This window comes from Oryzias latipes, chromosome 24, assembly GCF_053564925.1.
Source record: "Oryzias latipes strain Hd-rR chromosome 24, Olatipes_Hd-rR_3.1".
Classification (NCBI taxonomy): Eukaryota; Metazoa; Chordata; class Actinopteri; order Beloniformes; family Adrianichthyidae; genus Oryzias; species Oryzias latipes.
The window spans coordinates 11,627,978-11,644,807 of record NC_136260.1 but is presented as its reverse complement, the minus strand read 5'-3'; the positions used below and the strand labels follow the sequence as shown (position 1 = coordinate 11,644,807).

Here is a 16,830-nt window from a genome sequence, read left to right as displayed (position 1 = left end):
CTTTTATAGTGTTCTGTTTTTTCTTTGCAAGCTAGTGTCCCTTCGATGTTTATTACATCATGTTTCTTAACAATTAAATACATTTTTTTAGAGAAATTGCGGAAAAGAAATCTGTAGTTATAACCATTCATGTCGTATTTAGTGCATATATTTCCCCTATCTCATTAGGATGAACCAAACCTTATTTATAAAAAAACAATTGGAAATAACTTAGTCCATGTTTTCGGACCTGTAGTTCGTCATCATTCCACTTGGGGCAGTAGAGGTGCTTTTCCTTCAAAATGGCTTATTCCATGAAATCTCAATAACTTACTAAGTCATCCAACATATCATAATTAAAACCACCGATATCTCATAAAATAATAATTTTGCTAATTTTTTGTGGAATTCTTCAAAGGGGTAAAATTTTAATTAAAAAAACCTGTCTTTTATTTGTCCATGTCAACTTGATACTAAAGACATCTAACACTAGATAATATGATAACAGCTCATGGTTGCTGTTTTCAATCCTATGATTGGCATCTTTTTTGGTGCAAGGTTTTGTTACTATAGAGTTGTAGTAAATGGTAAATATTAATGTTTAAACTACCAACAGCTTTATGAAAACTTCATTGACTAATTATAGAACCCAACATGATGGACTGCTCTGCAGTTGAACTGATTTCCTCTACTCCTCCCCTTTTTTCTCCTTACACACCTTTCCGTTGCCTTCTCAGCCGATAGGAATGCGTTGTGTACAGCTGCAATTCGCAGCTTTCAGGCTGTTACAAACACAGTGATATAAGCAATAATAGAAAACCATAGTGGTGCAGATTTTTTATCTCTCCAAGCACTGTGCAGCTGCCCCCTTTGAATTGGCGCCCCGGGCAACTGCCCGTACTGCCCTTGCCTAAAACCACCACTGCTTGTAGCAGTAACCAGCAATGTTTATTCGTGCTTTGGCCTTTCCAGCTATTTTATTCCTGGTTGGAATTTTCTCTAGGCGTAAAAGCAGCTGTTTTCAGTTTGACAGCTGGTATAAATCCTCCGCGACCTTCAAACAGCCAAGCAGCAGCTCCAGCTGGTGGACACAGCTTTTCTCATTGTCAGCATCATTACTCCAAGTTCCGCCGTATGCTGAAGCTTCAGTAGTGACAGAAAATTTGCTCGTGAGATTCTGCATCCAAAAAATAAGGGATTCTCTTTTGATAATTTAAAAAATATGAGAACACATTTCTTAAGGATTGGCTCAAATATATAAGAATAATATTGTCTTCCTGACAACATACACCATGATATTATTAGAGTTTTGTAAAATAGTTATTGCTTTTTTCAAGCAACATAAGCAGCTCAGCCAAAACAGGGGTTTAATGTTTATTTGTTATGTTTTTCCATTTGGAGAAGCAGAAGAAAGAGTTTAAATGTTTTACACACCTGCAAACAAGACAGCGGACGAGTTTTCCACTAATCCTCCACACATGGCATCCATGCACATTATCATCAAACAGTCAGACACTACGCATGTGCAGAAAAAAAAACGATGTTTAATGAAACCAACATGTCTCATTTTGTTAGATTACCTAAATCCAGTTTATTTGAACATCCTGATCAGTTCGTTGGGTTGTGAAATTACTCACCTCTTTTTGGTTGACTAACTTGGTCTATGCAAAACCATCGTCTTGTCTCCAAAGGGGTTTCTGTGTCCACACTGACCCATGTGTCGTACATCACACGGGTCACACCAGAGACCCATAACTGTCGTCCCATCACTGCAAAACTCCTCTTTCACATGTTGTTTTTTGTCTTGATGCGCATGTCACCCTGATTTTCAGCATCTGCGTGCCATTAAGAGAAAAGCCATCCAATAAACATCAGAAAAGATACTTGGTGCTCTGCACATTTGACCTCATGAAGGCTCTGATCAAAGAAGGAAACAAAATATGTTCATGGAGTATAAGGACTTATTTCACCTTTCAGGAGGAAAGTCTTAAAGAACACGCCAACAGCAGGTCCAGGGTTCAACAGATTTAAACCCAGTTCATGTGTTGTGCTTTTTTTTTGTCAAATAGTTAAAAATAGCTGGGCAGCAAATGGCCAGAAGATGGCACTGTCAGTGTGCCTTTTAACCATGACATTTGCTGTAATCTGTCATGGTTGATTTCTGTCTCTGGGAACATTTTAGTCTTCTATTAAAAACTATTTGACCTTTGGTCTAAAACATTTCTTACTAATGTTTTTTCATCACGTTTGCCATGTTTTTTTTCTCTTCCTCTCACTTGTGTTTTTTATTAAGCGCAGCTGAAGAAAAAGAGGTTTCAAAGAGCTGTTGCAACCGGGCTTTTAACCCATTAGAATCGAACATTTTTATTGGGAAAAGCTTTTATTACTGTATTTTCTGGTCCAAAAGTCACACTGGATGATAAAGTGCATTGTCCGTTGTTGTTGTTGTTCATCTTCTGGTGTCTCTTCAGGGATCGCCACAGGAAATCAGCTTTGAATGATTCCCACAGGTGGTTTGGCAGAGATTTTTTTGAACTTATGACATATAAGGCGCACCGAATGACAAGCCACATTGAGCGAAACAAACGAGATACAAGTTACAAACAAGATAAGTCCATTAACTGTGTTCACAGTTACTCTAAAACTTATTTGAAACACTCTACGCTTTAGCCATGTTAGAAGTATTAGCTGCGCTAGCAGAGTCACAATCTTTGTAACCCTCAACTTTGTTTCCTACATGTAAAAAACAGACTGAAACTGCTAAAACGAACATTATGGTGCGTTCCCACCAGACTTGGTTCATGACTCAAATTTGATCGCTACATAGAAGCATTGATGGTAGATGACACAGATGATGTTGAGGGATCAGGTTTATTTATTTTGAAGAGTTATACAAGAACATCGATAATCCCTTTTCCATGTCTGGGTTCCTGATATCTTTCAGAGACTCTTCCAGTACAGTGAGGTTCCCCATCTACTGCAGGGGTTGCGTCATTCAGACGCAACTCCAGCCGTGCCCAAAGCTTAAATCGCACCGCAGGACCTCTGTGCTTGGTGTAAACACAGCTTTACTGTGACTACACAGTCCCTACCTTGTTAGTAACACTCATAACAAACAATCATAACAAAAAAGCTGAAAATTAGCAGCTTTAGCATTGTCACAATAAAACCCAACCAAACATTTTGACAGAGTGTCACACACCTCTCAAAATTGCTTAAACATCAGCAGGCACAACCCAAATGAATCTATATATAAACCGCTCTTGATTGAAAGGCGCAATTCTTTTTTTTTTTTTTTTTTACTTAAGGCTTTTAGGTGTGTCTTATAGTGCAAAAATTACGGTAATGCTTTTTGACAGCTAATATAAATTGCAAGACAAAAGTCACAGTAAATGACGATGGTGGAATTGTTATGGTTTGTTTTTGTCTGTCAAGGCTTTTTGTAAATTTTAATTTATATTCATTTTTTCACAAAACAAATAAATAAATAAGAAAATATACTTGAAAAGTGTTTGATTAGGAGCCATTTGAAATTGATGTTGATAGTTGTTAGAAAATAAATAGACATTTTTGTATTTTTACTGCATCAATAAAAAATATTAAACATTTCCTGTTAATGCTTTGAATCTTTAATCCTTTGCAACAAAGCTCATTTTATTTGACTTATCATTTTTGCCTCAACTTTAAAGCTTCTCTGCTTTCAGTTATTACCAGTCAGCAGGGGCTTAAATCCTATAAAAAAATCTGCAGGTTCACTCTTTGTCTCTGAGCCATTCACTTCCTTTCTCTTATTTTATCAGTTTAACATGTGCTTTGCTTCTACAGGTTATTGTGCAGAAGCATTAAGTCTGTAAAAACTTTGCGAGGCACGTTTAAGAAGGATTGTTGTGGGATGAGGTGACTCTTCTAAGGTTCCTGTAGTTGAAACTTTAATGCACGTTCAAACCCAGCTGCATTTGAGCTTGTGTGTAAAAGTGATTCACTCATTGATATCAGCCAATCAAGATCAGTTCTCCTAAAAGCCTGTCTGCTTCAATTATATCACTGCTCGTGTAATTGTCTTATGGTGGACAGACTTGCATGATCACAGCATCCACTCAATGCTTTGATTTTGCTCTAAGATGCACACTCTCGGTTGGATGAGTAAAACCATTTATTAAATGGGGTGATGTCATTCTGAGACCCGGAGAGGATGATGTCAGATTCTGATCAGAGCCGTTGTGCTGCTGAGTTTCTCGCAGGTTTTAAAACAACCTGCATGCCAAAAAACGTCCAACCAAAAATAGGTTTGCTCATTTATTCCATATTGCAAATTACATTACTGATCCAGATATTTTAATTTCTGCAGTGAGCAATATATATATTGTTTTACTTTGGAGCTGAGATTTTTGCAGAAATACATTTTTTAGTTCTTGTTATGCCACTATTCTGTGACTCTCCTTTATCACTCTTCATCCTGCATCTTCAGAGCCCTTCCTCATCACTCCCATCTCAAGGGTGTTCCCAGTCTTTTCCAATTCTCTGGAGATGTCTGGTTCTGCTTCTTATCTTTCTTCTCCCAGAATCGCCTCAAAAAATCTGTTTGATTATTTTTCCTGCTCTCATTCTGTTTTTTCTCTGTTGCTTCTATCTCCTTCCTCTCTCCTTCCGGTGATCTCATTTCCAGGATGTGTGTGATGTTCCATACCACACATGCATTTACCGGCAGAGGGGTGGCAGGAGAGGACAAAGCGACAAAGGGACACACCCTAAAGCATTCTCATGCATATGCAGTCCTGGTTTCCCCCCCTCCTCAGCTCTTGTCTCACATTTGATGACATTTTGTATGCTGTGTGAGCTGAAAACAGGGTCAAAGGCAAAAGATTGTTTCTTCTGCTGCAAAAGTTTTTGCAGTGATCCCCTTTATATAGTAGTTTTCAAAATCCTTTTGATGTCAAACAGCAACATTAACAGTTAATCGGCAGCTTTTTTTAAAGCTCTGCACTGCTGTTTAACTATGTGACAGCTGGTCTTGTTTAAGAAAAACTTCAGGAGGCCCACAAGAAGTTTTTCAAAGAGGAGCTAAAATAAAAACAAAGGTTGCCACACGCAGGGTTCAAAATGCAGGGTTGCATTTTTGTGATCTAATAAAACAAGCTAGCCACTTTGCCTAGAGGTATGCTGCGGCGATGACGCACACAGAGCTTAACATATTGGCTCCCAGTCAGTCAGTGTCTGAAAAAAATTAGGAGGAAAAAGCTGATTCCCGTAATTTTTGGACTATTAGTCACTCCGGAGTACAGGTCGCAGTGGTCAAAAATGGCATTATAAAGAAGAAAAAAAATCATACATCAAGCTACATTCCCACCGCCATCGGCAAGACATGTTTAGGTGACCACTTCCAATGAAAAGTCTACATGCTTATACATAGATTGGGGCTGCCTTATTTAAAAATTTTGCGTTCACACTTAGCTACCAAGATTTTAGACCATTGGGCTCTACGTACAAAATGCACAGGCACTGAACGAATACGAATTTTGGTCGAACTTTGACCAATCAGAGACTCTCATTTGGAGGTGAGGAATAGATTTAATTCACTGAACCATTTGAAAATAGATTATGGAGCTGGACCAAGATTTGCACTGCTTCGACATTTCGCACCAAGCCTTTTCCGACTGCAAGTGGCGGACATTCGCTAGTAAACAGCAGCAAAACAAAAAGAAGAAGCCCCTCCCTGCATGTCCAGTCTAAACACCATGTGCATTCCAGAACTCAAATTTAGCATGTTCTTGAATGCGTGTCACATACCCAATGTGTTTGTAGCTTTAGACTGAGGAGTGCGTCTTCTTTTGCATTGCTGTCAGTAGCATATACTGATACAAACATCTACACTGCCCTCTATGGGTTGTTGCCACTCCTATTAACCCTTGTGCTACCCTAGGCACTTTACTATTGGGAGTTGGGTCATCTAGACCCACTAGACAGTGCTCTGAACCTTTTTTCTTCAATGATTTGTGATCTTCACTGGTGTCCGTGGATTACATGAAATCTTTCCACCTTTATCCACCTTTGTCATGGTCGGAAGAACACGTCAATGCAAGGGTGGGGTCATCTAAGATAGCACAAAGGTTAAAAAAAAATATTATGTAAGAGATTTTTTAAAATTTTGTATAAATCACACCTATAAGTCACCGCCAGCCAAACTATGCAACAACAAATAAAGTGACTTATACTCTAAAAAAGACGGTATTTGTCAAGAGAACAGAATTATCCTTGTAATGATACATTAAAATAGTTGCAAAACATAAAGGAATAAAACATTATGTAAAGAACAGCTGAACAGAATTTTGTTATCAAATCTGCATGTTTTACATGTAAAAAGAATTCTTCCTTGTTTCTGTATTCTCTTTTAACGTCTAAACAATTTACTCTTGCGTGCCTTTGGGCTGGGCATCCTGCTGAGGGGAACTCACACAGGCACATTGAAGCATGCGCCAGCCTTCGGCATCTCTTCACCCTGCCTCATCCTTGTGAGCAGCATGCACGCACTGCTGCTCCGTGTCATTAAAGCAAGGCTTCTGCCACCCACCCTGCAGCCAGCACAAAGAGCCGACAGCCCTCCCTCTCCGTCCGTCCTCTCCGCTCTCATTGGAGTGCGCACACGGATGCTGGCAGTGTCTCTGACCAATGAGGCGTCTCCAAGGTGATGTCATGGACGCAGCACTGACGCTGTTGCTGATGCTGTTGCCCGGCACCTGCATCCACACAGGCAGTCGGAGGGCAACTCAAGTCAGCGGTCCACCAGCAGCAGAGACGACAGGGACAGAGGGGGGGTAAGTGTGATCCATGCATCTCTCAGTTTTTGGTTTTGTCGAATTACCGGATGTGTTCTGTGATCTTTGAGTGTGGGACCAGATAGAGGTGAAGACAGTCATGATGCAGAGACTCCTGCTGATGGAGGATGGAGGTGAAGGGAGAAAAAGAGAAGTCAACATGTTCAGTAAAGTGTAAAGACACAAATAAATAAAATAACCTTCATCATTTATTAATAATCTAAGATTACAGCTAATGCATTTCTGCTTCAGTTTTGGAGAAAAACTTGAAGTAGTATGATAGTTTAAGATCACAAATGAACAAAATGCAAAATGAGACAACAATGGTTTTTACTGTGAAAATTCGGACTTATTAGTTGTTGTCGTTCATTTAAAGCTAAAATGTTCCCAATTGTGAAAGTAAAATATCTAAGGTTTTGATTGTTTTATCAGGTAGATTCAGTTGTTGGTTAAAAGCAAAAGACAGAAAAAAAAATTATTCAGAATAAAATAAATTAAAGTTAATCAGAAAGCCTCAAAAATGCTAAAAGTCTAACACAAGCGTCACAAAAAGCATCCAAAAATTTGTTAAACATGAAATATAACATAAAACTGAAAAAAGATATTTTGCATAAAATTCTAGCAGACAGAGGTTATGTGAAAATATATTTGATCTGTGTGATTTTCTTAATTAAAAATTGTGGTAGAATCTGGTATAATATAGTTTTACATTTGGAGGGTGTGGCTAAGGTATGGCTCAATGTAGCTAAATGTCTTTTCCTGCTTTAGCCTAAGGCCGCTGGGTCTTCTAAATATTTTCAATAATTGAATTGATTCAGACACAATTTACTTCATTAAAATCTGGACAGAGCAGCAGAAGCATCAAAAATTTAATTTAACAATTGGATTTCTTTTTGGAAATTTTTTGTCAGAAATATGACAATCAAAAATAGAACGCACAACAAACTTGCAAGCAAACTGCAGCATTTCTTTGCCAAAATTTAACAATTTCTTTGTAAAATTACCCATCGGCACAGTTTTCCATTGTGTGCACTTTTGCAGGCTGCTTTATTCCTCAATGCGACCTAACAAATACCACTAAATGCTTTGCTGCCTGCAAGAAGAGGTGCATTGATTTTCTACTTGGGTGGTTTCGCTAAAGAGATGCATTGTTGTGTGGTTGCGTGCATTACAAAAGTGCCGCATGTTGATTCGTGTGCATAGCTGTGTGTCCTTGTGTGAGTCGCTCCCACAGGAAATCATGTCATTGTGGTCAGCTCAGTGTGTGCTGTGGAATTTAATGCGAGGGGGTCCCAGGAGACCGATGATCTGCCTTTGCCTCATGATAGATCAATTAGCACAGAGCTAGCCTCATTTTGGCCGTTTTCTCACAGCTCCAATCTGGCTAAAGTAGCTAAATTATCAGCATACAAATAAAAGGATAAACAACATCTTGTAGGGTCTTCACAAAGAATTTTGTGCTAAAGGTGTGGCAACGCCAGCATTACTGGCTAAGCTTAGCTTTTCTACCATGTGCAAACCAGAAGGTCCTAGATCACGGTTACCATCTTAGGCTATGTCCGAATTCCCTCCCTACTCCCCATCTACTATAAAACTATATGATGCGGGACTATCTAGTGCCTTGGATTTTAATAGCAATTTGCATACCATAATCAGTACTTTTTATTTTTTAAACGGCAAATATGATTTGAAATTTTGAAAATTTAAAAGGCTATTTGTCTGTGATCTGATGATGCAAATACGGATGATTTTTAAGCAAAAAATGTAAAATACCCCTTTGTCCCTGAGTATAGAATATACACCCCCCGGTCTATATTCGCCAGTCTGGTGTGCATCGATGCACAACGGTTTTTCACAGAGACATCTGGGAAAATTCTAGGACACTCCATTTTGGAATTGTTTATTCGGACAGCACTACAAAACAACGAACACACTATATAGTGTACTATGTAGTGAGTATTGAAGGAATTTGGACACAACCAAGGACTTTATGTTACTATTAAATCCTGCACATATTAATAAACAGGAACTTTTTGTGTCTTAGCAGACAAACCCATCAGACATAGCCTTTAAGTTAGGCCCACAACAGAAACCACAGGCAAGACTAACCTTACTAGACCATATAACACTTATGATGAAGTTTCCTCTCTTAATGTTGTTGGCCTTCCTGTGGAAACCACACAACACAGAGTGGTAGACAAATGATATCTGCTCAGCGAGTTCAGCTGAAATAAAAATTCAGAAATTTAAATCAACCCAGCAACATCCCCCTAAACTAAAGCTCTGTAAAAAAATAGGCTAAATTTGCAATTATCCATACAATGTGACTATGTCTTGAATGAAATAAAGTAGAAGTATGGAAAATATTGTGTCCAGTTGGTCTAAACAGGATGCACAACATGAAAGAGACAGATTTGCAGCACGTCTTCCCAAGTCCATCATGTGGCACCATCTGACACACATGGATGCAGAGAAACAGCAGGTGCTGGTGAAGTCTGGGGTTATAATTTGCTGCACTGCTGCATTATAGTGATTACTTGTGTTCTGTTATCGCAAGATTTCTGATAGAAATACTGATGAACATAAACAGGTGAACTGCCCACAGTTTAAGCTTATATTACAGTATTAAAGATAGACTGCAGCACCTTTAAAACCCCACTCCAATGAAGATCATGTTTCTGGTTGTTTTGATCTCATTTTCCTACGAATGAAGGACATACATTAGGAAAATTAAGCCTAAAATTGCATTTCTTAGTATTTCTTTGTTCAAATCCTTGTAAATCAGGAGCAATAGAAAACATTCTGTATAAAAAGGAGCTTGTTTGTAACTTAGAAAATACACCAGGCAACCACAAGCTCCCTGCTCTGCTCCATTCTGATGAATCCACTTGTAGATGATCTATGTACGTCTTCAATTTCCTCATCTGAGCTGCATCTGGCTCAAAACTGTACAGCTGGATAGCTCCAATATTGCTCGCCATTTTTGTTGCACCGATAGTGTTAAGCTTTGTCCACGCCGTTCTCAGCCTCAGTCCTCTTTCTGTGACACCAAGTCTTTCATAAAACTGTGAAAGACAAAGCCTGGAGAATGATTTTTGAGATTTTAACGGCTTTGTTATTTTTACTTCAAGCTCCTTCTAACTGCAGACATACACTAGTAAACAGTAGAAACACAAGAAAGAGCCCCTACCTGCTTTTTTGGTCTAAACATCATAGGCTAGTTCAAGCACCCGCATTCTTTGATGTGTGTCACATACCCGATGTGTCCGTAGCTTTGGGTTGCAGATGTGAGGGGCTGTCGGATAGCGGGGAAGCATGTAAACAGAGGGATCCCAGTGATGGGGAGAGGAAAGGGGGCCAACGGTCCCACCCACAACTCAGAGCTGAATTTCTAATGAACTACTGCTGCTCTGCAGAAACTATATCGTAGAACACAACACAGGATTTTTTGATTAAAACAGCAAAATCATAATTAAAAGACCACTTGGAACAGTTTGAAAAGAACTTTAAAAAAATGATCCGAGTGGGTCTTTAAGGTTTGAAACAGGCTGATGTTAGGTCATCTTTTTTTTTTTAATTTTAACTACAGATCTTGGCTAGAAAGACCCATAACTCTTCTTTTGAAATGTCACACATAAATACATTAAGTACTAATATTATTGTTTTTGAATAATTAAAAACATGTTTTCACATTCATTTATAATTCTTTTCTTATGTATTTTTCTAAAAAATTAAAGCGCCCATTACCTCCTCACAGATGATCCCATGTGGCCCCTTCATCACCCCGACCGCCATGTCCCTCCAATAGTTTATAGTTCTTTTCTTAGCCTTTGAGGATCAAAACTAGCTGCATTCAGAGACATTTATGAAGTGTTTCCCTCAAGTTTCCAGATCCAAGTCTGAACTCTTTTCAGCGGTTCAAAATTAAATATGAATATCTTTCATCATTCATTGTTCTAAGCTTATATTTTTTAAATTTATAAATCTAGAAAGATTCTGTTCTTTCTTTCAAAATAAATTGGTAATTTATCAGTTTTCACAAAAAATGGGCTTGTTTGACATTCCGTACAGATTTATATCGGCATGATATATCTCTAATATGAAATTTAGAATAGAAATAACCTTGTGTTCATAACCCTTGTTCTATCTTAGGCATTTTACCATTGGGAGTTGGGTCATCTAGACCCACTAGACAGTGCTCTGAACCTTTTTTCTTCAATGATTTGTGATCTTCACTGGTGATGGTTTTCATGAAATCTTTCCACCTTTATCCACCTTTGTCATGGTAGGGAGACCACGTCAATGCAAGAGTGGGGTCATCTAAGATAGCACAAAGGTTAAATGTTCACAAGTTATGAAGAGTGGCAAAATTTCAAATCATTTCTATCTCGAAAAGTGGACAAAATAGCACTATAACATAACAATAATAGGCATGTGTACTGGCTTTTATGCGTCCCCTGCTTATCATGATCTGAAGTAAAAAAAGCAGAAAACCCAAAATACAAATGATAAAAACATTGGGAGCATTATAATTATAAGATTCTGCTGTTGATGATTGTATGATAAATGGTAAACATGGTAAACTTTTCCTTGGGGTCATCTGTGATGAAACAGACTTCAAAGTTTGAAAAAAGTTTGTCAAAGTGGCACCATGTGTTTTGATCAGCAACTGGACCATAAACCTGATCAGTGTCCTTTACCTATAGGTGCTGCAGCATGATGTAAGTTTCAGATTTTTTGCAAATAAAGTGCCACATTAGTCTTTCCTGGTTCCAAGTGCTTCCAATCACTAAAACATTGTCTGGTTGCCCTTTTTTTCAACTATTGCTTCTCTATTTATGCGAACATTTTGATTTTCCTCCCCCAATATATATAGAAAAGGGTCTATCTCTAAGTGGTTCTACTTAATCTGCACATACATCTTTTTTATTAAAATTTACATGACCTTTTCAAAACATGTTTTAGAGACTCTTACATAACTGCTGTCTTGTGCAGCAAGTTTGCACAACTGAAGCTTTCTGCTCAGCTTTTAAATACTTTGTTTTATCATTTTAATTTTCAAGGAGACATGGTAAAAAAACAAACATTGAAGTCGGCTTTATAAATTCTTAAGCTGCATTCACGCCAACTCAACATGTTTTTAAGTAGCTGTGCATAAATCCTTTTTACATTTCTTAAAACCTCCCTTGCTTTGTTTATATTTATGGGTAGATATAGCAAAGAAAAAGGGAAAGAATTAGGATTTTACTACATTTTGTGTAAAGGCAGTTAAAAAAACATGCAATGTGATACAATTGTTTTTTCTTTATCATTATTTTATATACAGCTAGAAAAAACACATTAGATGCTATGAGCCTCTTTATCTTAGATATAAATATACCCTGCATGCATTCACATTGACTTGCTTTTATATAATTAAAAGAAAGGTGCTGAACATCGGCGTGGTCTGGCAAGCCTCAAAGACAGATCTGGCCTGCACTCTTGACGTGACAATTGCGTGCAGATGTGTTACTGAGCAGCACAGCTGCGTAATAAGCATGTCATCGTTGTAGGAGCTGTTTGGTTCTGTCCCTCAGCTGCTGCTTCTCTCCTCTGTGACCCCTTGAAGTTTGTTCATTAAAGCACCCCCTCCGTGCTGTCGCCCCCTCCACATGTGCTGCTGACAGAGCGAACAGGATCCTCAGCATCCCCAGAGAGAAACACGCACAGCAAGAAGATGACTCTGGCAGGTAAATGCAGCCGCAGCACAAACCCACTCACCTCCCTCCTGATTGATTCCATGCACTGCAGAAGCAGGTTCACTCTGCCAACTGTGCCTTTCCCCATAACGATTATTAATCTAACATCCACAACAAAAGCAAGGTTGAAGTTGATCATGAATGTGTGCTTGTCCTCAGCATACAAAGAGAAGGTCAAAGAGCTCCCCCTGGTGTCTCTGTTCTGCGCCTGTTTGAACCCACAGACTGCAGAAAAGACCCCTTACAAAGCAGAAGGTAAATGATGATCTTGAAGAAGACATCTCAGCTTAAAGAGGCACAAAAACCACCTTCTCACATCCCACAGATGCGGTGGACCTGGGTTGGTGTGTCATGAAAGACGTGGAGGTGATCGAGCTCAACAAGAGGACATCAGGTCAGGCCTTTGAAGTCATCCTCAAGCCCCCGTCCTTTGACGCCCTGCCGGAACTCAACACCTCTATGCCGCAGCGGCGTGACCCCTCCCTGGAGGAAATCCAAAAGAAGCTGGAGGCCGCTGAGGAGAGGCGAAAGGTGGGAAGCAGAGTCTTAGCCCGAGTTATTTGCAGCTGGGGTGGATGCTCATCTAAAACTGTTGACACACTTCGTGGGCGGTGTGACCTTCCAGCTGAGGACGGGAGGAAAAAGGCTGGAAATGATCATTAAAACATAGGAGCACAATGATCCGTGTTTGTCAAATCAATGTGATGGCAAAACATGAATTATTGTTAAATCGTCGCCATCCAAATAAGTCAGCTATTCTCTTTCCTTAGTGCCAGGAAGCTGAGCTGCTGAAGCACTTGGCCGAGAAAAGAGAACACGAGCGCGAGGTGATCCAGAAGGCCTACGCAGAGAACAACAACTTTATCAAGAACGCCAAAGAGAAGCTGGAGCAGAAGATGGAGGCCAACAAGGAGAACAGGGAGGCCCTTCTGGCCGCCATGCTGGAAAGGCTGCAAGAGAAGGTACAGGGCAATCTTTACCCTTACATAAAGGAGCGCCAGTGATGTTGCTGAGTACGGAAGCTGCAAACTGCCAACTTTCTTTTTCTTTTTCTTTTTTACAGTTTTCTTGTGATAATAACAATAATTTCTCATGATAACATTTTTTTTTCACTTGTCCTGTCCAATAGCTGAGCAAGCAAATCAGAGCTGAGGGCATCTTTTGTTGGACATATTTTACTGTTACAATAGGGGTTTATGGATATCTCATATTAAAAAAAATTCTTGATTACGATAGTATTTCTAGTCACAACCCACTAATTTCTAGTGATTCTGACATTAATTTCTAGTGATGACATTGAATTTCTGTAATAACAACATGTACTTATTATTAAACATGTTGTTTTTCTTGTAATAATAAGGCCATGAAACAGTATTTCTCACTAGCACAAAAAAATATTAAAAATATGATTTTCATTGGTGATCACCTTACATCTGGTTGTAGACTCGGAAAAAACAAACATTCATTATTCTGTAACCATGTAGGCCTTCTGGTTCCCTCGTGTGGTCACTGATAAAAATGACAACAACCAGAGGATCACTGAACTGCACGTTATATAAGATGTATATTCTCTATGTACTTTTTCTACTGAGTCATAATTCCAAGAATTCATGTTTATGTTATAAGGTTATATGCTATAAGGTTAACAGCAGTAGTTAGTAGGATTAAAGATGATGGCTCATCCATGCAGAACTTAAGTATAACAAGAGAAACCTTCATTGGAGAACATTAGCTTCAGTGGGAGAATCCTGTTTGGCATAGGAAGTCTTTTATTTTGAAAAGATATACAAACTTCTGTTATGAGTAAAAAAAAAAAAAAACTATTTTAGAATGTATGAAAATGCTCATTTCTCTTTGTCTTTCTTTTTTTATTAATGCTAAAAAAGAAATATAATTCATATTTATTATAATGAATCCAAAACTGTACCAAATTTTCCTAAAGGGTAAAATAGGACTTAGAAACAGGCCCTAATGGTTCTTTAATGTATAATTGATACAGTCAGAAAGAGAAGTAAATAGGAAGTGACATTTAACCTGTTTGGTTTAAGGATGGAGCAGCTAAAAGTTGAGGATCAAAGGTGCAGCTCATCTCAGAAACTGACAGGAAGGCCTCTAGATACATGTCAGTGTTTGACGGAAAAATGATGCTGCATTCCATGTGCTCTCAGAGGTCCAGTTTTCCGGATTCCTGGTCGGAATTCGTACAGGAATGTCTCCCTGAGGAAAAATCGCTTTTGGAAGCATTCCTGCATACATTTCCACACAAAAACTCAGAAAATCCAACTGCCAGAACCAAGTATGAGTCAAAATCAGCTTCTTTAGGAATGGAATGAGAACACACACATTGTGTGGATTAAGGATCAGAGGGACAAAGCGTCCCATTTAACCCCTGTCTGCTGACAGAATGAATAATCATGAGTATTCAACAGGATGAAAAGCAGTTTTAAGTTTTCCTCCGTGACTCTGGGTTTGCTTTTTTTCAAATACTTTGTCCCGGCTGACTCCCACTCGTTTGAGCAAATGAAGTCATAAATGTTAATGGCGTGTTTCTGCTTTGCCTTGCAGGATAAACACGCAGAGGAGGTCAGGAAGAACAAGGAGATGAAGGAGGAGGCCTGCCGGTAGATGAGAGGAGCGAGGGAGTTGAAAGTGTGGAACCAAAATGGGAAGGTCCTAATTCTTTCTTTTTTTTTCGGGGGTCTGGTTTAAAAAAAAAAAAAGATAAAAAATGAATCCAACGGTGCAAGAAAAGTGGAAGAAATACTTGACCGCAAAATCGATTAATTTGAAAAAAGATTTTACATTTGATGTGTGGTTGGAATTCTGAAAAAGTTTGGCTCTCCATCGGAACTTTTTCCTTTTCTAAGAAGACATTCAGGGTGGAAATGCAAAGGAATCAAGACAAACATGCAGCATTTCAGCGCTCTAATGGTTGAGATCAGTTTTTCTCGCAGTTTTTAGTCAAACAGCAGGACGTTTGTACACCAGGAACTTGTCACCCAGAAAGTGGACACCCAAACCATCTCCAGGAGTTAATATTCATTCCACAAAACCGTCAATTTAAAGCTACGGACACACCGGGCATGTGAATGTGCGTTAAGCTCACGCGGTTCACAATTGTCAAGCAGGAAGGGGCTTCTTCTTTGTCTTTTTCTGCTGTTTACTAGCGCATGTCCACCATTTACAGTTGGAAGACGCCTGATGCGAAATGTTGAAGTGGCAGAAATCTTTGGAATCTTGCTTCAAGCTTTCTTTTTCAGCTTTTTCTTCCGATGTGAAAAACTTGGTGTCATGTTATTCCGGCTGGGCACAAACCGCAGTTATTAATGTCTTCTTCATGGTCAATTTTCAAACGGCCCTGCTTGTCCCTGATTGGTCAAAGTTTGACTTGATTTAACTCACAATTGACGTATTGTAAAAGCAGGCAAAAAGGCTCATAGGAACTTGGGTAGTTACACGAGAATGGAAGAGTTTTGGACTTGGAAGCCTGAAACACGCGTTTACATAGACTTTTCATTGAAGTGGCTGCTTGAACGTGCTTCGCCGAGGGCGGTGTGAACGTAGCTTTACAGTTCTAATGTTCTACAGGCAGAGTCTCCAAAATGCAAATTTAAGACGACTTAAGTCTCACATATATAGAACAAACACATATAGAATTATCTTTTTTTTCCACTTTTTGCTTTGTTTGGAGACAAAAAATATTTTTCTTTTGCTATTACCGCCATTTTTTTGAGCTCTGTGTGAAACTGTAGTGGTTGTGCTGTAGTAGATGTGTGACCTGAAATTTGGGTTTTTGCAATGTTTGCACTCTTTTTTTTTTATGAAGCACAACTCAAAAGCACATGTGCATCCAAGAGTCAACATAAACAGCAAAAAATAAATAAATAAATACACAACAATAGGAGCATGGAGAGGAGGGAAACAGTCTCAGCAGGTCAAACTGGGAAAGCAGAAATTTGGGTTTCCTTCTGAGGGATGTGCAGAAAGTTGAAATGTGCCCGAGTTGATACTAATTTCATATTGAATTAACTGTTGGATCAATGCACTGTAAGATGGGGCTAAAGCTGGAATGGGGGGGTTTGTACTTGCTGTAAAGTGTGTTGCTGTATCTTAAAGAATTGATTGTATTTGTTTGGCATGATCAGTAAAAAAATTCTTAACTCAACTTCCGTCTTTGGATTTTTTATTTGAACTTTTTTTTTGTTTTTGCGAAATTGGGATTTAACTTGTAACTTATACGATTTCTGTAACCCAGAAATTTCATCCACCTAAATAATTCATATATTTTTTATTTTCTTACT

At 38.7% G+C, this 16,830-nt stretch overlaps 1 protein-coding gene across 3 annotated transcripts; it reads left to right on the top strand.

Annotated features, from left to right (window-relative positions):
• The first annotated feature begins 6,652 nt into the window (after positions 1-6,652).
• Positions 6,653-16,694, top strand: stmn4 (stathmin-like 4). 3 transcript variants are annotated; one of them, XM_023953109.2, is made up of 6 exons: positions 6,653-6,791; positions 12,458-12,520; positions 12,689-12,784; positions 12,855-13,060; positions 13,300-13,491; positions 15,095-16,694. In XM_023953109.2, exons 2-6 carry the CDS (start codon positions 12,508-12,510, stop codon positions 15,152-15,154), a joined length of 567 nt encoding a protein of 188 aa, XP_023808877.1. In that variant the 5' UTR covers positions 6,653-6,791; positions 12,458-12,507; the 3' UTR covers positions 15,155-16,694. The 3 variants fall into 3 exon arrangements, with proteins under 3 accessions (XP_023808877.1, XP_023808876.1, XP_078798831.1); XM_023953108.1 differs by having other exon boundaries at positions 6,655-6,791; positions 12,414-12,520; XM_078942705.1 differs by having other exon boundaries at positions 6,669-6,791; positions 12,400-12,520.
• Positions 16,695-16,830: the final 136 nt, after the last annotated feature.